Genomic DNA, 26870 nt, shown 5'->3' on the forward strand with positions numbered 1-26870 from the left:
TAATACAATAAAAACAACGTAGGATAGAAAAACACAATTATAAGGAAACAGAGGGCATACATGTAATTTTTCATATCAGATGTATAATCAGCCCTCGGTCAATATCAGCAGTCGAGCCTTCGTCTCTCATAAAACATCTGATATGAAATATGTTTGAGCGGTACACGAGCCACATGCTTGAGGGCTTATATACACTTGATTTGAAAAATTACGTTTTATCATAATTATCAAATGCTTCAACAATGGAGAAAAAACCGATTTAATATACTGATCCGTTTGAGTGGTTCTCGGTTAGAATTTCAAATCCTTTTATCATATATATATATATGTCAGTAAAAACAAAAGACTTACAAAAACGTTGAAATTACACACGATCAGGTTACGAAAAGGCGTGCAATAATAACAAGCAGCTGTTTATGAAGTTCTCATGTCAGACCACTAAGCACCATTACAGATATGGAATTCACATAAATTTAATACTTTTATCACACTGTAAAAATTACACTAAGTGTATGATAAAATTAATATAACCTACCAGCTTGTACATCGACCATTGTACTGTCAGAAATATCGGATGTATCAAAGACATCAACAAGGGTTTCCAGAATGTGGCTTGCTTCAACCTAATTTAAAAATATTTGTTTTTATATTCACATGTATGTATAATAAATAATTACAATGGCTTTTACGTTATGCAATATTTCAGCTGATGTCATATGAGACATAATGGAAACCCATATCTTTAAAAACTAGAGGCTCTTAAGAGCCTGTGTCGCTCACCTTGGTCTATGTGAATATTAAACAAAGGAAGCAGATGGATTCATGACAAAATTGTGTTTTGGTGATGGTGATGTATTTGTACGTCTTACTTTACTTAACATTCTTGCTGCTTACAGTTATCTCTATCTATAATGAACTTTGCCCAGTAGTTTCAGTGGAAAATGTTAGTAAAAATTTACAAATTTTATAAAAATTGTTAAAAATTTACTATAAAGAACAATAACTCCTTTGGGGGTCAATTGACCATTTCAGTCATGTTGACCTATTTGTAAATCTTACTTTGCTGAACATTATTGCTGTTTAAAGTTTATCTCTATCTATAATAATATTCAAGATAATAACCCAAAACAGTAAAATTTCCTTAAAATTACCAATTAAGGGGCAATAACCCAACAACGGGTTGTCTGATTCATCTGAAAATTTCAGGGCAGATAGATTTTGACCTGATAAATAATTTTACCCCGATGTCAGATTTGTTCTAAATGCTTTGGTTTTTGAGTTATAAGCAAAAAACTGCATTTTACCCCTATTTTCTATTTTTAGCCATGGCGGCCATCTTGGTTGAATGGCCGGGGTCACGCCACACATTTTTTAAACTAGATACCCCAAAGATGATTGTGGCCAAGTTTGGATTAATTTGGCCAGTAGTTTCAGAGGAGAAGATTTTTGTAAAAGATTACTAAGATTTACGAAAAATGGTTAAAAATTGACTATAAAGGGGTTAACTGACCATTTCGGTCATTTGATTTATTTCTAAATCTTACTTTGCTGAACATTATTGCTGTTTACAGTTTATCTCTATCTATAATAATATTCAAGATAATAACCAAAAACAGTAAAATTTCCTTAAAATTACTAATTCAGGGGCAGCAACCTATCAACGGGTTGTCCGATTCATCTCAAAATTTCAGGGCACAAAACAAACTAAAATGCACGTTAAACTATAAGTGATTTAAATGAAAAATAACATTTGAAAACTTTTATTGAATAACATTAAAAATATATCTCAAGTGCGAAATTTCAATCTGTCCGTGTTCGTAATAAATATCAACTATTTGTATGAATTACTATAATTATAATAAGTTTCGCCTGGATATCCCTTATCAGAGAAATTTGATTCGAAGTGAACTTGAAAATTTCAATATTATGCAAAATTAAAATAGATTGTTTTATAACATCTAAAGTATGACATTTCAAGATTGAAAAAAATATGAAGGACAACAAGTTTATTTGATGTGATCTAATTATATGGTTTTTTTTTCAGCTTGTACTGCCTCCATTAGTCCTTACCTCATGTTTACAGATCATTGTAATATATCCAGCATCATCTTTTTGAAAATTAATGCAACATTGCAAAATTGCAATTGTTTCTGTTTCTGCTGTTTGCTTATTATCCAGTGACAAATATTTCATTCATATTAAAACTGGCATTTTTTTAATAATACAAAATAAATTGCACCAAACACTATAGCTTTTTTTTTTTTTTTATACTCACCCACTTTAATTAATAGAAATGAGTTAAAACTGATTTTACATGGCGTTAAAAAATACCATTGAAAGTTTATTATCGGATTGTTAACCTTATCTATCCGTGAATTTAGAGATTTACACGACGGGTGATACAGTCAGTGACTCCTGATTATTAAGTCAAAATCATCAATTTAAAAAATGTCTTCTCGTCGTTGTATAACCTTTTGTACTAGAGTTGCATATTACTTTTAGAAAATGTAAAACCAGAATAAAATAGAACTTGTCTTGAATAGAATTGAGAAAGGAAATGCAGAATCTGTCAAAAAGACAACATCCTGGCCAAAGAACCGAATTTTAGGTTTATTATAGTTTTTGTTCCGTATGATCCGAGTGGGATCCATCCCCTTTCCACTTAGAAGATGAGTGGCCGGGATCTCTAAAGCCGATTTTGGCGATTTTTGTAGGAGATTTAAGTAAACTTCTAAAGCAGTTATAAAACAAGTGAAACATCGAGTTACTGCTTACTGATGATACCCCCGCCGAAATATTTCGGTAAACAGGAAGTTGTTGAGTGATGAATCTGAAAACGCATCGCACGATATAACTGAATTATATAAACCCTGAAACCAAATTTCAGAAATCATTGTAATGTAGTTCCTAAGAGATATGCGACGAATATATTCATGGGACGAACGGACGGACTGACGGATGGATTGACTAACGGACAGACAGGGGTTAAACAGTATACCCCCAATTTTTTAAAGTGAGTGATATAATTATGAACTGATATTTGTTTCATACTAACAGTTTTAAACGCATTGCAAATTTGTATGCCCCCCCTACGATAGTAGAGGGCATTATGTTTTCTGGTCTGTAGGTCCGTTCGTTCGTTCGACGTACCGTTCGTTCGTTCGTTCGACTTACCGTTCGTTCGTCCGTTCGTTCGTCCCAGTTCAGGTTAAAGTTTTTGGTCAAGGTAGTTTCTGATTAAGTTGAAGTCCAATCAACTTGAAACTTAGTACACATGTTCCTTAAAGCGTGGCAAAATAAAAGACGAAAAATTCAGACAGACTTTCTTCTCTTTCGTACTTAATTTCTTGTAAGCAAACTCTCTCGTGTGGTTGACCATGCAAGATTTTCCGCATTTTGCATGCATAATGTTGCGACAAATATTAAATTATTTTCTTAGGTTCTTCATACAATAACTTGCCGTATTAAAAGTATAAAAGAAATCCAGCTGCGGAAAAAAACTTTTAGAAAATATTTAAGTGGTTTTTTTTTTACACAACATTGGTATTGTTTATATATTGTAGAAGGTTAATACGTGTATCATCACACATCGTGGTACTATGTATTAATGAGACATGGTGATGTGTGGGATTTTGTTATATTGTTTATAAATCATTCCTCTCAAGACAATAAGAATATACAGCGTATGTCAAAACATGCATTTGAAAAGTTTGAATAGAAATTTATCACAAAATTAAATTTCAAATCGTAAATACGGCATTATTTTACAGAAGTATTTAAATGTAATATAAGAATATACTATTCAGTTCGCATGGATAACGCTATGTTTAGAAAAAATATCGGTTTGTTCTACGTTACATTCTAGCGTTGACTACCGATAACGACGTCAAATGCGATAAGGGTGGTTTTTGCTTGACGGGCGTCATATATAAAAACATAAAATAAGACTTTTTTAAATAACGAGGATGTATAAAAATTGTTTTTCTCTCAATAAAACTAACTGTGCAACTGTACCATGTCATCACAGTAGTTTTCTATTAGTGTGATGTGTTTGAATGTTTTAATTTGCCATTTGATTAGGGATTTTCCGATTTGAATTTCATAAGATCAGTATTTTTGTTTTTATTTTTACGGTTCTTGCTTTTTTAATGAACATGAAAAGTGTTACCCTACGAAAAATTTACTTTATTTATTTTTATTTGAAAAATCAGTTACACGCAAAGCAAAATATTTGAATTATGTATATCGTATAAATATATATATCAAGTCTCATAATATATGTAATTACAGTACTATAAACTTTTATTTTATAAATCAAAGCCGGCAAATCTTTAGCAGACTAGACATCCTGTACTTTATCTTCATAATAGTGTGTTATAGTATTGTTTTATTTGTCTTGATGAATATTACTTTCATTGTTTTGTCAGTTTTTGGTGATATCCATTTGACGTGAACTTTTACATGCCGTCATTGTGTTCTATGATGATGTTTGTATTCTTGTCTTTCATTTTTGCTAATGTGCTTTGTTTATATATCTATGTCTTTGCCTTTTTTGTGCTTCTTTGTTTGTTTTATAGTGATTAAGATTATGATTATAATTAGATGTTGACTGTTGTACCCCTATTTTTGGCATTTTTACATATTATGTCTGTTTTTTTGTTCACACATCGTTGTCAATATAATGCAATTTTATACGACTGTCATACAACCGAGAGGTTTAGATATCTATAAAGCCAGGTTCAATTCGTCATGTTCTACACATGGAAATGCCCATAAAAAGTCAGAAATATGGCAGTTGTTATCCATTCGTTTGTTGTGTTTGGGCTTTTGATTTTGACGTTTGTTAAGGGCCTTTCCGTTTTGAGTTTTCCTAAGAGTTCAGTATTTTTGTGATGTTACTTTCTACAATCCTGTATTGTTGATAACCTGCTACAGTTTTCTCCAAAATCTTTGAATGCTAGTTTACCAGTTTCTAATTTTGAAATATGAAGTTAGAAATGGATTCTGAAATTCGATCATCTATTTACGTCTCAGGAAACAAATATATCTAAATGATTTATTGTTTTACAGCAGATTCCAGCGAGTATGAAGCTATAGGTAGATTCTTTGGTTAGCTTCCCTGTTAGCTCAACCATGAAATCATTATTACCTTTAAATTGGGAGGAGCATAGCACCAATTTATCATCCAATGAAAACACTTATATCAATAGCCTGTTTATTATTATAATATGTATGTTTCATACAAACAGGTTTACCTAGAAAACTTTGCAAATGATTTTCATTTCTATCAGTTTTTGATTGAATTAAAAAACTTTTACTACAATAAATTAAAAACGGAGTAACGTTTTATGTCTTGTTTAAAATATTTACGCCGGGAATAAGCAGTTTATTTTATTTTATAGTGTCTTTTTGAGTATTCCCCATGCATGAAACTGTGTAATGCTCTAGGTGTCGTTTCTTCATATATATACAATATACAAATTTTTTAAAACTAAAATCTGTTATATTCACACAGAAAAGAAAAATTAGCATACTACTTAATATCATTCACAGTTAAAAATGCAACGAAAAAACAACAAACCAGCAAAATCTGCAGTTTTGAATTGAAAATATGGCAGCGTTTATGAACTACCATTTGGTCCGTAAACATTACCTTACTTTAAAGTTTCAGATAAATAATGTTTATGTCTCTACTTCATTTAGATTTAATGATCAAGTTATATGTACTTTTGGACACCTTCCAATCTTTTTTTACCTGTCAGGGTGTATTGTAAACAAACGTGTAAAACTTAAAGTTAAAACTTGCTAATCATAACCAACTACAGTTAATTAACTTGATGTAACAAATTCAAATCATATTATTATTGGTAATGTTTGATAATAGAGAACAAGTTAGGAATTTTAGCTTTCAGTTTTTTTTCAACATTCAGTATCAAAATAAAATACTGACTTTACATTTTTATTTAAATTATGATGTAAGAAATTGAGGATTAGGGAAAAACAGAGAGAAAGGGTCATCATAATTCGATGTTTCTAAAATGATTTGTAATTTTATGAAAAGCTGTTCCACATGAGTTCAATCCTTCCAATGTTGAACTATCTAAATATTCTCCATCACTACTTCCTAATTGAATCGACATGAATGAAGCAAAACATTTGACACCTTCATAAAAATGATGAAAATGAATCAAATACTAAATTGGCCCATAATGTTCTTTAAAATATACTGCAATAGAAAATAGTCAGTACTGAATAGCTTACATTTTGCATGTCGGGTCGGGTCGGGCCTTAATTTTATAGCTGATTGTACGGTAAAAAAAGTTCATGGTTGAAGGTCATATATACAGTTGTCTATAAATGCTATCATCCACCTCATTTGGTGGATCCGATAGTTAGCTCTCGCATTGACAATCATACCACCATGATCTCCATAAAATTGAGAATGGAAATGGGGAATGTATCAAAGAGACAACAACCCGACCATAGAAAAAACAACAGCAGAAGGTCACCAACAGGTCTTCAATGTAACGAGAAATTCCCGCAACCGGAGGCGTCCTTCAGCTGGCCCCTAAACAAATATATACTAGTTCAGTGATAATGAACGCCATACTAATTTCCAAATTGTACACAAGAAACTAAAATTAAAATAATACAAGACTAACAAAGACCAGAGGCTCCTGACTTGGGACATGCGCAAAAATGCGGCGGGGTTAAACATGTTGATGAGATCTCAACCCTCCTCCTATACCTCTAGCCAATGTAGAAAAGTAAACGCATAACAACGTACATTTAAAATTCAATTCAAGAGAAGTCCGAGTCTGATGTCAGAAGATGTAACCAAAGAAAATAAACAAAATATTTGTTTTATGATTGATATCTATGAAATAAGAAAACGGGAAAATTATCTTTATACGACTTATTACTTGATGAGCACAACTTTTAATGGTTCACAATCTTCTGTGAATTTTAAGATGTCTTGACTGAAAACTGGAGGCAAGTTGCTAACACACTGGTACGCTCTTTTGTAAATGTAACTTACAAACAACTGCATAACACGTGCATAAGTTAACTTAAAGCACTTTATTCTGCGAAATGTTAGGTATCTTGGTTAAATACGTCAAGGAGTAGTAAATTACATTTTCAAACTACATTTTTTTTTGTAAATTATGCCGATATATGACCTCCTTTAAAGTCTGAAAAATTAGTTTTTATGGTCCATAAAAGATTATGTTGGCTTGTTGTCCTATGTTTATACCACATGTCTCGTCAGTTTTATATAAAGAAATAAAATAAGTCATAAAACAATGACACATTTATTTTACTTCTAGAAACAAGTTTTAAGTCAGCTGTGAAAATCACATATAGCCGCAATGTTGAAAATAACCAAAACAATCACTACGTGAAATGTCATTTACTGCATCACATATAGCTAACTCGGTATACTCATGTAAATAATCTGGAAATCTCCTTAAAAAGGACTTTATTTTAGAAAAACTGAGTTCGCAAGTATTAAGTTCAGGATGGTAAGGAGGCTGAAAAACTAGTCGTATTCCATGTTGTTGTAAAATATTTCTTAGGTTAGCTTCGGTAAATCGCCCATGATGGAAACCACAATTATCCATTACAACAACATCGCCAGGAGTAAGAAACGCATTACCGTGTACATCAGTTTCTTGCAATGCGTTGATAAAAAAGTTAAGCAAATGAAGTCCGTTTGAGGGACCATCAATAATGTTAAAATAGTCAATTCCTAACGGACTTTGCATCAGATTAATGGTATAATTTGCATTTGATGCATACCGTTGAATTTCAAAGGCTCTCTCACTAGGTAAAGAATGTCCATATTTCCTATTACCAGTTGTCAGAACAACAGAAGCTTCATCAAAACAATGAATTGAAAACGGATTAATATTTTCGATATTGTGTAGAAACAAGTCAAATTTAGCTTGAACTTGATCCGTTAATCCCTCTTTAGCTTTAATGGTTAGTTTTTTCCTTTTGAAGCAAAGTTTTTTTGTAATAATTCTGCATATAGAAACAACACTAGGCACATTGTCAGGCTGGCATATCCCATCATTGACTAATTTGTTTTGAATTTCTTTATGATAAAGCGATGGCTGTCTATACAGATAGTACTCAATTGCTGTAAGAATATTTTCATTGACCAAAACAGCTGGTCTCCTATATGGTTTATCTGTAATTGTTCCAGTGTGCATATATCTTTGAATAGTTTTATTAACAGTTCTTATATCTACATTTGTTAACTTTGAAATTTTTTCAACAGATTTTCCTTCACCAAAATTGTCTATAATCCTACATTGTAATTCTTCTTGTAATAATTTTCCTCTTTTATAAAATCTCCCTGCTTTTGATTTTTCCATGTTTGTGATATAAGTATTGACAAATTTTAGCTATTCTAAACGGCAATACTATGTCTATTTAGGATATTTCGGAACAATTGTAAATTTGTAATGTTACTATATGTTGTTTTTTTCTTCATGAGATTTGGGAATAAATATCAATATAATATATGAGTTAAAAATTTGAAATATTTTGTCTGTTATAAAATGTTAGTAGAATCTGATTTAAGAAACCTGCATATGGCCCCAGACAAATGTATAGGTATGCCATCCATACTTTCAAAGCAGGTAAGTGTAGAACATGAATAGCATGCTGTTAGCCCCACATTTGGATATTCTGTTACCTGAGTTACTATGTGACTTCTCTATTGTTAAACTCATTTGTCAACTCATTTGTCACATGACTTTTTGTGTGTTTCATTCTTATGTTAAAATTGATAATGGATGGGTTAAGTGTAGAAGAGTTCTTGGTACAAATAGGTCCAGAGTTTCAATCGTTTTCTTCAGTATTTAGGCAAAACGGATTTGATACTATTGGGAGTTTGAGATGCATTCGTGTGAATGAAGATATAGAAATAATGTTTAAAGAGGCTAACATTTGTTTGCTGTTAGGCAAAAAAAGACAGTTACAAAATGCGTTAAAGAATCTGAAAGATGTAAGTGAGTCGTGTGAGTTGTCAGCTACTTCCAAACAAAAGCCTGCAGAGAAGCCAAGTATGGGCAAAATTTCAGACGCCAACAAAGCTGCAATTTACTCACTTAAACGCCAACTGGACCATTCAGAAGCTGAACTTAATACAATGACTCTAGTAGAAAAGGCCAAAGACCAAGCAAGAAGATGTACAAACTGTCATGAAACAGGACATAAGGCAGATGGAAACAAAAACAACCAACCCTGCGCAAAACTGCCCTGTATGTCAATTAGCAACTGTGGCCAGGTTGATAAGCATCCTGAATATACAATAGAAAAAAGAAGAAAACAAAGAGAGGTTGGACAACTAAAGCAGAAAATGAAAAAAATGACAGAGGAGCAGAAAATGTTAGAGACATACACACTGACTAGAAAACATGATTTTATCAGCAATATGAGAGAGAGATTAAGAGCTTCGAATCCTAGGAAATATATTGATGGTTCTGTATTGATGAGGGACTTATTTGCCTTAAAAACACATTTCAAAGGCGAGGCACCAACTGAAAATGGAAGAGACAGTTTGGACTTTTCAGAAGCTCTCTGTTCCATTGACAAGAAAAGAGAAAATCTCCAGGTTAATTCCTTCAAAAGAAACATGAAAATTGAAGATGATGACATTTCTACAAACATGAAGGCCGCCAAATTAGCTTTCCCCATGTGTCAGCCTCAGCCTCAACCTCAGTTTCCGTATCCCTATCTATATCCAATGTATCATCAAATGCCTTTCTTTCCAAATGTTAATTCCGGGCAAATGTCTGCCACATTCAACCCGCAGATACAAGGATTTCCTACCAGTAATCTGTTTTCCGACACGAGTGTGAAACCAGAACCAAAATCACCACCAAAAAATCCGATGGAAATATTAGCTGAAGCAGCACTCAAACATAGTCCGATAAACTATGATGCTGATGATGATGATGATGAAAGTGATTTTTGATAATAAAAAAGGGGGGGGGGGTAAATTTTTCTCATTTCAGATTTCATAAATAAAAAGAAAATTTATTCAAACATTTTTTTGAGAGGATTAATATTCAACAGCAAAGTGAATTGCTCAAAGGCAAAAAAAATATTTTAAGTTCATTAGACCACATTCATTCTGTGTCAGAAACCTATGCTGTGTCAACTATTTAATCACAATCCAAATTTAGAGCTGAATCCAGCTTAAATGTTGTGTCCATACTTGCCCCAACCGTTCAGGGTTCAACCTCTGCGGTCGTATAAAGATGTGACCTGAGGAGCCTCTGGTTTAAAAGATAACAGGGATCTCCATGGCCTGTTTAACGATGGCGCCCCACCAACGTTCAAATGTCTTGCACCATCGTTAAATTGTCCTGCGCCATCGTTAAAATGTCTTCCGCCATCGTTCAAAACTTCATCGTTTTTTGCAGCCTGACGCCATTTTTTTATCAATTATAATCAAATTGCATAACCCTTAGGCTTTTTATGTTACAATCCAATACAGTTCTAACGCCTGAGGGATATCCGGATTAAGATCGCTAATCACTTGTAGCTGAGCTTGTACAGGTAGATCAACAAGCCAGACAGGAGAATACTATCTGAGGATAGACGATCCATTTGTCGAATAAATCAACTAAGTTTCAGCAAATGATTATGATAATTGAGATTAAATAAATAAATTAATAATCCAGTTACAAAGAAAACAGTTTAACAAGTCGAACACGTGCTTTATTTTGACTTACACAATCAGCATCCCCCTTTTTTAAGAAGTACAAAATAAGACGCAAAACAGTAAATATTATTTCATTGCAAATAACTCGAGTACTGCTGTAACGATAATTTAGAATTATTTTAAAAGTTTAAAAGTAAAAACTTAAATATTTCCTGAAAAAAAATATCGTATCGTAATTCCGAATTAATTTCGTATATTACAATCAAATTGATACATCCGCGTTTCCGGTTTCTATTCAGCCTCGAAAGATGCATGTTGCACAGCATCAATTTGCCAGATAAAGTCATTAAAAACCTTTTTATTTGTCAATGTTTGCTTTACAAATCTCTTTAACCTTTAACATAACCCGTACGAATCGTTTTGTTGTTGCTGCAAATCAGCATACCGGTAATGGGTTCTGAATTTGACAGTGTCCATGAAAAATAAGCTCCACATCATATGATTTTTAACCCCCATAATAATTACCAAAAATACAAGAAATCTACATGGGGACCTTCATGACAGCTTTTGGTCATTCTTGACTAAGGGGTGGACCATGAAGACTTGGCATTTGAATGGTTAAAAACGGCAATAAATGAAAATATTGATACTTCTAATTCTATAATGGAAATTCAAATAAATATAATTTAAATAAGCAATGATTTTATAGCATGTTCACCATTCCTTGTATGGAGGGATAAAATACTTCCGATCGCGCTACACTGTACAGCGTAGACACGGTTTGTAATGGTGAAAGTTCCTCCATCGTTCAATTTTCATCCATGGAGATCCCTGGATAATGTGACAATAATTTCCTTACTTGATTAAAAGGTTGGGAACATATTGCTAACCCATGGTTCATCTTTTTCTATGTCTGTCTGTGTAGTCCTTTGTCTGTTAATAACATGTCCATCTTTATAGCTCACCTGGCCATTGGAGAGCTTCAGAAGATATTAATTATTAAAACTTACTATGTTTACTCTCTTTAGATTCAGAATTTATTATTACATGTATTGTTATAATTATGTAAATTTTTAATCACTTGGAGTTGAGTGTCTGTCATAAACTTTGCATTCTCCAATAATCTTTTCATGTTAAACTACTCTGCTGGTTTAAATCAAAATTGGACTTAGAATTAAAATGTTTAGGGGGTCAAGATTCAAAATTGTGTTTTAACTTTTCAACCCATGAATGCTGTTACTGGAGATAGATTAATGGTTAAAATACATGTATTATAAATCAAAAATAACCTTGTAAAACTCATAAGTTTTCAAACTTTAGAAAATAAGTCTCTTTAGTAATTAAGCTGCTAATACAAAAATGATCTATACATGCTATACGAAATATGATTGTTGTTCCCTGAAGTCAAAATCTTTTCTGCCACTGTTTGAACAGAATAAGTGGGCCATATTTAGCCTAAACAGTGATGGTGATTTAAATTGTAAAGCTAATTGCTGCAATATTTAAACAACTGGATACCCTTTTGGAGCACTTGAGATCACCCCCAGATTTTGTGGGGGTTCATGGTGCTCAGTCTTTAGTGTATTATTCCCCACTTACACAGCTACATTTGCATAGGTACTATTTCAGTACCAAACATCTGTAGTACTGGAAATCTACTTTTAATATTCAGTACTATTTTTATGCCCACCTACGATAGTAGAGGGGCATAATGTTTTCTGGTCTGTGGCTCCGTTTGTCTATGCGTCCGTCCATTCAGGTTAAAGTTTTTGGTCAAGGTAGTTTTTGATGAAGCTGAAGTCCAATCAACTTGAAACTTAGTAGACTTGTTGCTTATGATATGATCTTTTTAATTTTAAAGCCAAATTAGACTTTTGACCCCAATTTCACGGTCCACTGAACATAGAAAATGAAAGTGGGAGTTTCAGGTTAAAGTTTTTGGTAAAGGTAGTTTTTGGTAAAGCTGAAGTCCAATCAACTTGAAACTTAGTAAACTTGTTGCTTATGATATAATCTTTATAATTTTGAAGCCAAATTAGACTTTTGACCCCAATTTCACAGTCCACTAAACATAGAAAATGAAAGTGGGAGTTTCAGGTTAAAGTTTTTGGTCAAGGTAGTTTTTGATAAAATTGAAGTCCAATCAACTTGAAACTTAGTACATATGATCCCTATAGTATAATCTTTCTAATTTTAATACCAACTTAGATTATTACCCAATTTCACGGTCCATGGAACATGGAAAAGGATAGTGCAAGTGGGGCATTCATGTACTTTGGACACATTCTTGTTTTACTTTAAAATTATTGTAATATTTAGTTACCTTTCTTTTACAGTACTTGATTTGTTCTGGAAATTTAAGTACTACAGATTTTTGGTTACATCATTAGATTTTCAGCATTTTGAAAGTTTGTCTATTTCAAATCTCTTATAGTTATGATGTTCAAACATGATATACTGTGATCATTGATGGTACTATTTCTGTACCAATAATTTTAGAATAAAGAAAAAATACTAAATATTAAAAGCAAATTTCCAGTACTACAAATTTCAAGTACAGAAAAAGTACTTGTGCAAAAGTAGCAGTGTAGCCTTTGTTCTGTTTCAGTTGGGATCACCTACTTTCATGGAGATAATCTGTATTCGGTTTCAGTTGGGATCACCTACTTTCGTGGAGATAATCTGTATTCGGTTTCAGTTGGGATCACCTACTTTCGTGGAGATAATCTGTATTCGGTTTCAGTTTTCTTGGAGATAATCTGTATTCTGTTTCAGTTGGGATCACCTACTTTCGTGGAGATAATCTGTATTCTGTTTCAGTTGGGATCACCTTCTTTCGTGGAGATAATCTGTATTCTGTTTCAGTTGGGATCACCTACTTTTGTGGAGATAATCTGTATTCTGTTTCAGTTGGGATCACCTACTTTCGTGGAGATAATCTGTATTCTGTTTCAGTTGGGATCACCTACTTTCGTGGAGATAATCTGTATTCTGTTTCAGTTGGGATCACCTACTTTCGTGGAGATAATCTGTATTCTGTTTCAGTTGGGATCACCTACTTTCGTGGAGATAATCTGTATTCTGTTTCAGTTGGGATCACCTACTTTCTTGGAGATAATCTGTATTCTGTTTCAGTTGGGATCACCTACTTTCGTGGAGATAATCTGTATTCTGTTTCAGTTGGGATCACCTACTTTCGTTGAGATAATCTGTATTCTGTTTCAGTTGGGATCACCTACTTTCGTGGAGGTAATCTGTATTCTGTTTCAATTGGGATCACCTACTTTCATGGAGATAATCTGTATTCGGTTTCAGTTGGGATCACCTACTTTCATGGAGATAATCTGTATTCGGTTTCAGTTGGGATCACCTACTTTCATGGAGATAATCTGTATTCGGTTTCAGTTGGGATCACCTACTGTTCATTAAGAACCTATTTTCTATTTCAGATAGGATCACCTACAGCTTTAAGTGACCAGACATTAGAAACTTCATTGAGGAATGCTTCAGATAAGCATGGACTGTATATTCCAAGTGGTGCATTCTGGGGTGGGGAGGACATAAAAAAAATGGCTGATAGAGGAACATTACAAGTAAGTCTCTTCTACTTCAAAACACTTGTAAACTGAAGTTAACAGTAACTAAGCATATTCTTTATTAGTCAGACTAGTTATTACCGGGTACTAGTAGCCTATATATGTAGTGAACAATGCTGGGTTAACGTTTTAGAACCCACAAGACAAGAATTAGGGATTTAACTAGTAGTCCCCTTCTACTTAGGTGGTAGGGGACTAAAAAGTCAACACCATTCAAGAAAACGATTTCAAGTATAGTTTTAGTATTTGATACTCAGTCTGTCTGTCTTTCTGCATGTCTGCCGGTCTTTGTCTGTCTCTCTGTCCGTCAGTTGGTCATGCAAATCAGTTTTCTACTTTTTTTCCTTCATGCTTAAAGATATTGATTTGAAATTTGGTTTATTGTTTTATTATGACAAGTTACAGATCAAGTTTAAATTTTGTTTGGGTCTGACAATTTTTACAAAGTTATGGTCAGAGATGGGTCCAATTGATTAAATTACAATTTATACCCTGTCATTTGTACGATTAAATTGAACTAAGGATTACACCATTTCTCAAAGTAGCTGATTAAATTAATGACTTCATTGGCAAGGAATCATGATTATATTTGTTTATTTAACAATGATTTATATTTGCATAGAAAATTGTAAAAATAGTTATTAAAAAAAAAATACTTACAAGCTAAAAAAAATGGCTTACAAACATGTGCTATCTATTTTAGGCATTAAAAGTAACAATGACCAAGCATCCCAGTAGTTTTAAGTTGGAAGGTGATTTGAAGAAAAAGATTGAAGAAGTATCTGAAGAGCCATTAGTCCTCTATGATGGTAAAAATGTTATTATTCAAAAACATTGTGCATGTCACCAGTCAAATAGTGGCCTGTAATTATTTAGATTTTGGAGGAGAAAAAAACACTTAAAAAGGTGCCTATGCTCAATTTCTAATTGAGAGATCAACAAGAAAAAGAAAAAAAACATGTTTTTTCCCATTGCATATCATTTTATGTCATTTTATTTACTCTATATATATAGTTAATCTCTTTTAATCAATCATACCCTTAGAAATGTATAGCAGTTAAAATAATAGAGCTTATATAGCTTTCCTGGTATGATATACATGATATAGAATAACCAACTAAACTGATAATGACAAAAACATAGAATAATAGAAAATAACACAAAGGCTAGACTTGATTTTTGAGATGAACAAAACATTGAATTGGGCACAACATTCTTATTACTGCTAATTCAGAAATTATTGCCATGTTTTTATTATTTTAAAAAATGCATGAATATTGAAGAAATTTATCAAAGAAATACTCAGAATTCAAGTTTTAAAATGATGTGTATGAGTATTATTATACTTGTGAGGAAAAATTTCAAAAATTTGTATGGTGCATACACTAACTTATATCTTAAATAAAATATCAATGGTGTCATTGTTAAGTTAATATTTAAAATAGGATTTATCTTCCTTTGTCCTAATGTAGTTGAACTTTACTTGTACCAGATTTGCCAATACCATGTTGTGATATATTTTAAGTTCCCTCTGTGTTATGAATGTTATCTTTACCCCTTAGTGCTCACAGTCACTTTGTTTTGTATATTTGCTTTTAGACAGGAGAGCTATAAAACAGGAACTCTATGTAGTCCAAAAGTCAATGAAAAGATGATCAATGGAAATGTATTATCATTTGTTTACTCCACTTAAAACAGAGTTCTCCGAATCTTTTTATATCTGGTTGTCCCTGAAGAAAGACTGCTAGTCCTCACTACTATTTCTATTTCAAAATAGCAAAAAATTCTGTCAGTCCTTAGTAAATTTTGAGGGTCAAATCCCTTGGAACACTGCTGTTTTCGAGGAACTCTGCTTAAAACCTTGTCAAAGATGTGAAAATAGGGTTGAAAATGTTATTGTTGATTTGTGTTTTTTGGTAGCACAGGTTAGCAGATGATGTTTAATACCATTTTAGGGTTTTAGCAACACTATAATATCTTCTCCTTCATCATTTCTACTTGTAGGTCCAGTCCGTGACCTTTGTCCTCTAGCACCTAACAATGTGAATACAATGGCAGCAGCAGCATTAGCAGCTCATAACCTTGGGTTTGATAAAGTTCAAGGATCAATAATTGCTGATCCCAAGTAAGTGCAGTATACCATGAAGTATCATATTTACTGCTGTAATGTTTTCAAACATGATGCATACCTGATATTGTGGGACTTCTAAAAGGAGATGACATTCTCTAAAAAGATATTCTCTCCTTTAACCTTTCCCAAATAAAAATCATTAATTTCAAGTACATAAATAGTTGAAGCAAATTGAAAGATGATATCATTTGAAATTTGAATATGTATCAGATATTGATATAAAACATAAATTAAGGTTCTGGGTGTAATGCCATTATGTTAGGCGCATTGTTAGAACCTTACAGTGTTTAGTAGCATCTTGATCAGATTGATTGTTGCTGAAGCATGTTCATCCTTTATAATCAGCATGTAGAATTTATATGGGTACTGGTATGAACATACTAGAATTGTTTTTATGCCCCACCTACGAAAGTAGAGGGGCATTATGTTTTCTGGTCTGTGCGTCCGTCCGTCTGTTCGCTTCAGGTTAAAGTTTTTGGTCGAGCTAGTTTTTGATGAAGCTGAAGTCCAATCAACTTGAAACTTAATACACATGTTCCCCATGATATGATCTTTCTAATTTTAATTCCAAATTAAAGTTTTGACCCCCATTTCACGGTCCACTGAACATAGAAAATGATAGTGGGAGTGGGGCATCCGTGTACTATGGACACATTCTTGTTTTGTCTTGCCATGATGGAGTCAAAAAGTCATACATACTGTATGTATGCTGTTCTGGCATGAGCAGCAGTGTCAACAATGTATTAGTCCATGATTAGGTCAGTTTATGGAGAATCACTAGTGATAGGAAAATGATATTTGGTATTCAGTTGTATTACATTGGCACATATTATTTCCATGGAGATTATTAGGCCCTGTCCCTTCAGTCATGGTCAATTGACTTACAAATTTTTGCTTAGTTTACATGTTTCAGTTCGTGATTGATCAATTTATGGGGAAACACTAGTTTCGGCAGTAGTAATGGATAGAAGAGGGACGAAAGATACCAAAGGGACAGTCAAACTCATAAATCTAAAACAAACTGACAACGCCATATCTAAAAATGAAAAAGACAAACAAACAACAGCACACACGACGCAACATAGAAAACTAAAGAATAAACAACACAAACCCCACCAAAACTAGGGGTGATCTCAGGTGCTCCGGAAGGGTAAGCAGATCCTGCTCACCATGCGGCACCCATCGGGTTGCTTATGTGATAACTAATCCGGTAAATGGTCTAATTCTGTAGGTCACATTCATGAAAGGGAAGGGGATTGTAGTTACGATGTAAGGAACATATCCGATATCATTTGTGAAACGGTTATTCCATAACGGTCAACCAACTCGTGATGGCGTCCATAAAATTTACAAAGGGATGATTTCAACTTCACCATTTGGAACTCTTGGTTTAATAGCTTCCTTGTGAGCAGCAACCCTCTATCAAGAAAATCATGATAGGAAATGCAAGCACGGGAATATCGTATCAACTGGGAGATATATACCCCGTATGCAGGTGCTGCTGGAATGTTGCTACTTAGAAATGGAAATTTCACAATTGGAAAGCTGAAATCATCTCTTTTGTCGTAAAGTTTTGTTTTCAACCGACCCTCATTGTCAATTTCTAGATATAAGTCAAGATATTAGGCCGATGTAACTGTATCTGTAGTATCCTATATCTCTAGCTCAATTGGATAGATGCGTTCCACATAGTCACCAAATTTTGAATTATTTAGTGAAAGAACATCATCTATATAGCAAAAAGTAGAGTTAAAGGATATTGCTAACTTCTTATCTTTCTTCCTAAGAAGTTCCTGCAAGAAGTCAGCCTCATAATAATAAAGAAACAAGTCGGCAAGTAGAGGGGCACAGTTTGTTCCCATTGGAATGCCGACAGTCTGTTGAAAAACACGTCCCCCGAACGTTACAAATATGTTGTCAATCAAGAAATCAATAATATAATAATATTTTTGGGTCGGAAAAGATATTATATAATATTTTTTCCAATCGGGAATAAATATTACATAATACTTTTTCCAATCGGGAATAAATATTGCAATACTTTTTCCAATCGGGAATAAATATTACATAATATTTTTCCAAACAGGAATAAATATTAAATTATAATTTTTCAAATCAGAATAATTACAAAAGATTTTTTTCATTTTTTTTTCTTCATTTTAATGAATGATATGTTAAAATGATAAAGGTCAAAATGTTATACCAATCATAGGATAAAATTTCCACCATAATATTTATTCCAAAGATAATTTATTATGTAATAAAACTTCCAATTGGAATTTGTTTTATGTGAAAAAAATTCTGAGGCATCGGTCCTTTTATTATGCTGATGGAATAAATATCACATAACAATAATTCCAATTGGAACTTTTGTTACATAATAAACTATCTTTGGAATAAATATTATGACGGAACTTATATTCTGTAACAGTGGTATGCAGTTGTATACTCTGACTTCTTTTAAACTGAGTTTTACTGTACATATTGTGATGTGTTTCTTTATTCTACATTGGCTAGAGGTATAAGGGGGGGGGGGGGTGAGATCTCACAAAACATGTTAAACCCCACCACATTTTAGGCCTCTCCCAAGTCAGGAGCCTCTGGCCTTTGTTAGTCTTCTATATTTTTTTAATTTTAGTTCATTTATATGTTTTGGAGTTTATTTAGGGGCCAGGGTGAGGGATTTTCTTGTTGCGTTGAAGATCCATTGGTGGCCTTCGGCTGTTGTCTGCTCTTTGGTCAATTGTTGTCTTTTTGACCTATTCCCCATTTTTGATTCCATTCTTTACTTTTTTGGTACATTTCTATGTAAATTATTTAGCCGCTTTCCCTTCATCATGATTCATTGAATTTGAATCTTTTGCGTATCTATAATCAATTAATGTATTGCTATTATTATTTCAACATTTGCATTTAACTATCAAACTAACAAAAAGGCACAACATATCTCTTTTAACAGTTAATATCAATTTATTAATTTTATAATCATTTTAAAAACTTTTTATTTGATTACCATGAAATCATGAGAAAAATAATGGAAAGATAAATAAGAAATCTCAAATAATTATGTTTGCTATCTTTTCAAAAACTTCTGTGAAGAAAATAATCCCACCATTATGTGAGGGTTAAATTCAGGTTTACTTATTTATTTTTCTCCAATTAATTTTGAGATATGTTTTTTCATGACAGATTAGAAAACTGGCATATTGTGGAAGTAGAGACTTGGGGACCTGGATCAGTAGAAAATAACACAGCATTTCATGTTAAAACTGTACGAAAGAATCCAGCAAAAGTTGGAGCAGTCACAGGCAGTGCTACATATGCTTCTTTCTTTAGTAGTATACTTGGTAAGAAACTAGATTCTTTCTTTAGTAGTATATGTGGTAAGAAACTGGTATTGATCTGGATAGACACTAATAGTGCATTGACTTGCCATATCAATGATATAAGGATGAGGCTTAGAAACTGGGAAATGCAAGGCTCTGCTGAGCTTTTTCCCCGTTTCGGGCCGAACCCTTATATAGTTGGTATGGCAAGTCAGTGCACCATTATTGTCTTTATACTGCAATCTAGAAAAAAACAAATTCAATTGTTTAAAGTGTAAATGTAATTTATTAAATTTAATATTTGGAAAAATCTCCCTTTAAAAAAGCCTCATACTGGTATCAGGCGGAGAAATATACAACACAATGAAATGTACATTACCTATTGAAAACTGCAATCGATAGTGAACAAATTCGTTTGAGTATGGACTAATATATCAACAATAAGCATAAAACATAATAATTTATAGGTTTCAAACAATAGATATTAACAAGTGAAATATGTTTTTTCCAAAAATTGTACAAGAATTATTTGAGTTTTTCCACGCTTCAATGTATACATTGGAAACAAGAACAGGTTGAGGAGGTGGTATGAATAATTAAATATAGTTTCGGCAAATTCTATTTAAATATGCATGAGGAAAAGTGATATCAGGTTAGTGACTGTTTATGACATAGAAATTTACAGTCAACACATTCAACTGCTCAAATAGAACGAGTGCAGTATAAAATGTGTTATATGTCCCACAAAAAATTTCAGCATTTAAACATGCCTGTAATTCAATTTCTCAGTATTAGTGATTGTTGAAAAATTTGTCTCTTTCTGCATGGCTAGTTGTTCATATGAGATTACTTCTGTGAGATACATTTTGATGCTTTTTAGCTCAGCTGGCTAACAGGGCCAAAAAGAAGAAGGGGTTGAGGGAAGATACCAGAGGGACAGTCAAACTCATAAATTGAAAATAAACTGACAAAGCCATGGCTAAAAAAAGAAAAAGACAGACAGACAAATATTAGTACGTATACACAAGACACAACATAGAAAACTAAAGTCTAAGCAACACAAACCTCACAAAATCGGCTATAAATATTTATTGGAGCTATGGTAGTATGGAAGTATAAATAAGAAATGATAGAATTTTTTCATACTTTCGGCTGTTATCTGCTTTTTGGATGGGCTGTTGTCTCTTTGACACATTACCCATATCCATCCTCAATTTTATTTATTTGCCAAACGTAGTATATTTTGATATATGTTCCAAAATATAATAAAATTGATAGGTCACTTCACATTTTCTCAAGCCAGGGCCGTAACTAGGGTTCGAATTCAGGGAGGCAGGGGTTTGGGGGCCGCCAATTTTTTTCTTGCAGTAAAATGGCTAAAAATGACCCGTTTTCCGTCGATTTATTCATTTTAAGAAACATCAGTATTGCCTGAACCTGGAAGCAATTTTTATGCAAAAACAAACTGAGATTGTTGTTCGGGGTAAGCCAGGCTCCGTCTTGAAAGCCGTACTTTGACCTATAATTATTAACATTAAATACATTGTGACCGCAGATTTTGTTCTCAATATGGCTAAAAATCACCCGTTTTCCTTCGATTTCCTTACTTTAAGAAACATCAGTATTGCTGGATCCTCGAAGCATTTTTTTATATAAACAATGATTATCTGTATTTAAAGATATTTTTGTTAGAAATCAAACTGGTAAGTTAAAAAAAACATATAAAGCAAGATCATAGAAAGCACGATATTTTTTTGTCGAGGACCTTAAATTTTAATATTTTAGAAAGCTGAACAGACATGTATATAACTTCACCCAGGGACTTTCTAACTAGTATATATTTAGTTAAGAAAGTCTCTGCTTCAACGATTTGGGAGTGTTTAACTACTAAGGCCTTGACTATAATGTTCTCGTACAATCGGTCGGGAGACGTTAAAAAAATGACACTACAACTGATCAGCCGAATTTCCAATATCATAAAAAGATTCACAATACAAAGGGAACTTCCTCTGCTTAATGGAGCCCCTAAATAAATGTGAATATAGTTAAGTTTTATTCAAAATTGTCGAAAGCAAAGTTTCATATGTGTTCTCGTATAAATACTGAATAACAGACGGACGGCCACACGAAAAATAAAATACTGAAACGGTTCACTTTCGGTAAAAAAATCCGGAAAATGACAGATATATCACGTATCATAATCACACTGTTAAAACTTGTATTGTTTATAATATAAATTCAAGTTCTTCGTGTACATATTGTCAATATTTCATTTTATTACTTCAAAAAAAAATTTGGTGTAGAAAATTCAGGGAGGCAGTTGCCTCCCCTGCCTCATAGGTAGTTACGGCCCTGCAAGCTACAGGTTGTGACAAAATGACACATGTTGCATGAATTATCCAGGATACATCATTAGAAGCTAAACTAAATGATAAAATTGTAAAATAAAATATGAGAAGATAGCTTTTAGAAAATGCTTTGTGAATATCAAAAAGAAAGAGTCACTGTACCTTTTTTTTAGCCAAAATACAAAATAGCAAAATTCCATGTAGATTCCTTCAGACAATGCACTATTTCAGAGTTACCTCCTTTTAAAATGATAATTTGAAACATTAAAAATCAAGAAAAAATAATCAACACTTATAAAACTATTTGTATTTCTAAGTTATAATCTTATGAATTTGTTCTTTTAATAAAATTCACACTATTTATCTGCATTCCTGTATTCAAGACTTACAAATAAGTCAACAAGCTTCGGTCAAAACCATTTGACAACTCATTATTGGAGATAGTGCTTATATCTTTTAATCAACATGACTTTATTATATGACAATACCAATACCAAAAAATCCAGACAAAAATAAGGCTTACACATAATGAGATACTTTAATTCAGTCACAATGTCACCGATGTTCTAGTTATAATAATAAAGAGATGTTGTATGATTGCAAATGAGACAAATATTTGCCTAAGTTCAAATAAAGTGGATGTGAGCATTTATAGGTAACTGTTTGGCTTCTATTATGAGACAAACAGTTACCATATAATCTGCTTTAAAATACCCTGACATGAAAAGTGTATACATGTAGTAAAAATTGTTTGAAAAATACTTTTAATTTAATTTAAGCAGCAATTTATAAACTGGAAATTATATTCAAGTAGACTTATTTAATTCTATTTGCAGGAGCTCATGGCAAAGGACCTGGTCTTCATCTTTGCTGACAACACCTAGAAAAGACCATACAATTTGATGGTATTTCCAAGTGTTGGGGCGTCTGCCATTACCTTATTCTCAAACATTCCAGATGGACTAGCTACAAAGAAGTTGGACATGATTTCACTTATTACTTGAACTGTGGAACCCAAACAGAATAAAACACTGAAAGCTTATACAAAATAGTCGTTTTAATATTCTTACATTAATGAATACTGAATTAGTTAAAGTCACAAAAATTTAAATAATTCCTGTAAAAAGATCTGGACATGGGTCCTGTTTCTTCTAATAGAGCTTTTCCTGGTCCACTAGTAGGCACTAATTATATTTGTTATATTTAAATGAAGCAATAAATGTGGGGAGAAGATGAACAAGACGAAGCATATCTCTTGTCATTTGTGATATGGAAAATGAGTAACAACATGGTAGATATAAAAACATAACTACAATTTTACTATTTAGAATCCTTGTTTTAGAAGTTTCCATGTAAGCAGCAACACTTTATCACAAAATATAAGCTGTGAGCTCAAAGCTGTGATGTTTTTTTAAGTTGAATTTAATGGATGTTTTAAAAATGATCCTGGTTTGAAATAATTTCAGGAGAAATTGAGTCTTTTAATCTGAATTTTTGCCTATTTTATTGTGTTGACTGCAACAAAGGTAGTAGAATGCTAATTATAAGTACATGTATTACTATCTGGCTACCGCTTAATTTGTTTGAATGCTTTAATAATAATTTAGCCTTATGATGGGTTAAAGGTTATTCTGTCCATGCTAAACCTCTAGCTCAATAGTGTAACACTAACTAAAGATGGTCATTCTCTAAGTAATTTTGTTTGTTTCACCTAAGATTTTATACGACCGCAAAAATTAAAATTTTTCGTCGTATATTGCTATCACGCTGGCGGCGGCGTCGTTGTCTTGCATCGTCGTCGTCCGAATACTTTTAGTTTTCGCACTCTAACTTTAGTAAAAGTAAATAGAAATCGATGAAATTTTGACACAAGGTTATGACCACAAAAGGAAGGTAGGGATTGATTTTGGGAGTTTTGGTCCCAACATTTTAGGAATAAGGGGCCAAAAAGGGCTCAATAAGCATTTAATTGGTTTTCGCACTATAACTTTAGTTTAAGTGAATAGAAATCTATGAAATTTTGACACAAGGTTTATGACCACAAAAGGAAGGTTAGGATTGATTTTGGGAGTTTTGGTTTCAACAGTTAAGGAATTAGGAGCCAAAAAAGGGCCCAAATAAGCATTATTCTTGGTTTTCGCACAATAACTTTATTATAAGTAAATAGAAATCAGTGAAATTTAAACACAAGGTTTATGACCACAAAAGGAAGGTTGGGATTGATTTTGGGAGTTGAGGTCCCAACAGTTTAGGAATTAGGGGTCAAAAAGGGGCTCAAATAAGCATTATTTTTGGTTTTTGCACCATAACATTAGTATAAGTAAATAGAAATCTATGAAATTTAATTCAAGGTTTATGATCATAAAAGGAAGGTTGGGTTTGATTTTGGGAGTTTTGGTCCCAACAGTTTAGGAATAAGGGGCCCAAAGGGTCCAAAATTGAACTTTGTTTGATTTCATCAAAAATTGAATAATTGGGGTTCTTTGATATATGCCGTATCTAACTGTGTATGTAGATTCTTAATTTTTGGTCCCGCTTTCAATTGGTCTACATGAAGGTCCAAAGGGTCCAAAATTAAACTTAGTTTGATTTTAACAAAAATTGAATCCTATGGTCTCTTAATATGTTGAATCTAAAAATGTACTTAGATTTTTGATTATTTGTCCAGTTTTCAAGTTGGTCAAAATCGGGGTCCAAAATTAAACTTTGTTTGATTTCATCAAAAATTGAATAATTGGGGTTCTTTGATATGCCAAATCTTACTGTGTATGTAGATTCTTAATTTTTGGTCCCGTTTTCAAATTGGTCTACATTTAAGTCCAAAGGGTCCAAAATTAAACTAAATTTGATTTTAACAAAATTGAATTCTTGGGCTTTTTTGATACGCTGAATCTAAACATGTACTTAGATTTGTGTTTATGGGCCCAGTTTTCAAGTTGGTTCAAATCAGGATCCAAAATTATTATATTAAGTATTGTGCAATAGCAAGAAATTTTCAATTGCACAGAAACGTCGCACGCTACTGGTGTTACTTTGGTAAAATCACGGACAAGACACATTCATCTTATTAATTTTTAAACATAAAAATTGATATTATAAAGTGTTGTATATCATTTTAAAGCTTTTAAACTCTTCTTTCAGATTATTGCAATATTGTATATGTAATATACCATTTCATTAATTAAAACTCAATAAAACCTTTATTTTGCAATATGATTTCCTTGTCCCGCGTTACACTTTTAGTTTTGTGAAATTCTGATTACCGTAAAAAACATATAAATTTTATTACCAAACGATATAAAAGTTTTTATCGCTATTTTGTGCATTTTTCCTTTGATCTCTTTTGTGATAATTTTCATATCATGCTACTCGCTTGAGATGGAAAATTATCGCTAGAAACTAAGCATGCACGTGGCGTTGCTAACGAAATTGACATGAAATTGACAACGTCGTCATAGGTAAAATAGCGATAAAAAGATTATCATTGTTCATCTCAACTCGATTGCCTTTCTCGCTTTCGCCGTCCCGGCTCAAGCGAGAAAACCAATCTCGTTGAGATGATCACCGATAATCTATAAGTCTAGAACAAGCAATTCATAATTGGGCGATGACGTAATGTCGATTTTTTTCTCTCGAAAAGACAAAATATAGAAAAAAGGGATCAAGATGATACAAATTATGTGTCCCATGCACGAAAGGTTGCCGCAATTTTTGTTAAATTGTCCCAAAAAAGGGAATTCCAGAGCAATCCCATGTCGAAAGTAAATAATTCTTATATCAGTATTTTTTACAAAGATCACACTTTCGCCTCATGCAATAATCAGGAATTTTTAAAATAAATTCTTATTATTCGAGTTGAATAGCAATAGCAATGTCTGACATTTTGTCTTCTTCAAACCAAATTAAACGTAGGGTTACGTTTTCTGTTTTTTCATGATGTTTATTTAATACAGTGCCATTCGCTACATAAAAAAAAATTATAATGGATAAAAGTACAAAAAAATATCTCTATTTTGATATTAAATTCCCATGAATTAAATCTAATATACGAGATATCAGACAAAACGAAAATGTCCGATACAATGTCCCCACATACGATTTTGACGTTATATAATAAAATATACTTCTAACGTTCCGTCTAATTGTCATTATTGCGGTTTTCACAGACAATTTGGAAAACTGCTATTTTATTTTGTTGCTTAATAAGAAAACTTTAAAATTAATGTTTTATGTTGGAGCTCTACCGACTCATAGAGAAGGGGTTGGGAGAGATTTTCTCGCGGAACTGAAGTGTTTTCCGGACTATAATAGTCGGATCCGCTATAATACAAATTAATAGAAAAAAACAGCAATAATAATTGTTTCCGCTAATTCCCTGGCATATATTTGTGCAGAACTGACATGCTAGATATGCCATAGCTTGACATTCTGGAGTGCAAAGATGAGTTCATTTGCAGTGCATAGTTTATCCATAAAAAAGGTAATCGATTGCCTTTATATTTAAAATGTATATAAAACAAATGGTTTCAATTCAGGTTACTTTTGATTTTTGATTTGTTAATAAAACTAAAGCTTAACATCTTTTATCTAAGAAAAAACAATTAATCCTTTCTTAGGAAAAGAAAATCAATCCCTTAAAATTTATTGAAAAAAGTCATCTGAACAACATGCATTCCAACGTTTATATTTTGGCTTACGTCTTTGTGTGTGTAACGTTAGGTGACACCAGTATCGTGCGACGTTTCACAGTATTCAGCAATAGCAAGAAATCTTCAATTGCACAGTATT

The 26870-nt window shown here is 32.6% G+C and overlaps 3 protein-coding genes across 3 annotated transcripts; 2 read left to right on the plus strand and 1 right to left on the minus strand.

Moving 5' to 3' along the window:
- Window positions 1-7355: 7355 nt before the first annotated feature.
- LOC139508537 (uncharacterized) lies at window positions 7356-8381 on the minus strand. Its single transcript, XM_071295962.1, has one exon. The coding sequence runs from the start codon at window positions 8379-8381 to the stop codon at window positions 7356-7358; it is 1026 nt and encodes a 341-aa protein (XP_071152063.1).
- On the plus strand, window positions 7941-9988 carry LOC139508534 (uncharacterized). Its single transcript, XM_071295960.1, has one exon. The coding sequence runs from the start codon at window positions 8786-8788 to the stop codon at window positions 9986-9988; it is 1203 nt and encodes a 400-aa protein (XP_071152061.1). The 5' UTR covers window positions 7941-8785.
- Window positions 9989-11907: 1919 nt separating this feature from the next.
- Window positions 11908-23131, plus strand: LOC139508535 (aspartate dehydrogenase domain-containing protein-like). Its single transcript, XM_071295961.1, has 6 exons — window positions 11908-11949; window positions 14131-14274; window positions 14981-15086; window positions 16282-16402; window positions 19598-19755; window positions 22919-23131. Exons 1-6 carry the CDS (start codon window positions 11908-11910, stop codon window positions 22954-22956), a joined length of 609 nt encoding a protein of 202 aa, XP_071152062.1. The 3' UTR covers window positions 22957-23131.
- Window positions 23132-26870: the final 3739 nt, after the last annotated feature.

Source organism: Mytilus edulis, unplaced genomic scaffold (assembly GCF_963676685.1).
Source record: "Mytilus edulis unplaced genomic scaffold, xbMytEdul2.2 SCAFFOLD_1177, whole genome shotgun sequence".
In the NCBI taxonomy this organism is placed as follows: Eukaryota; Metazoa; Mollusca; class Bivalvia; order Mytilida; family Mytilidae; genus Mytilus; species Mytilus edulis.

What these genes read in the sequence shown, in the direction of transcription:
- LOC139508534 (XM_071295960.1), top strand. Translation starts at nt 8,786, where the DNA reads ATGTTAAAATTGATAATGGATGGGTTAAGTGTAGAAGAGTTCTTGGTA.
- LOC139508535 (XM_071295961.1), top strand. Translation starts at nt 11,908, where the DNA reads ATGAATGCTGTTACTGGAGATAGATTAATGGTTAAAATACAT. An exon ending in GCCATTAGTCCTCTATGATG is followed by an intron (nt 15,087 to 16,281) that starts GTAAAAATGTTA and finishes TTCTACTTGTAG; the next exon opens with GTCCAGTCCGTGACCTTTGT. An exon ending in TTTCTTTAGTAGTATACTTG is followed by an intron (nt 19,756 to 22,918) that starts GTAAGAAACTAG and finishes TTCTATTTGCAG; the next exon opens with GAGCTCATGGCAAAGGACCT.
- LOC139508537 (XM_071295962.1), bottom strand. Translation starts at nt 8,381, where the DNA reads ATGGAAAAATCAAAAGCAGGGAGATTTTATAAAAGAGGAAAATTATTA.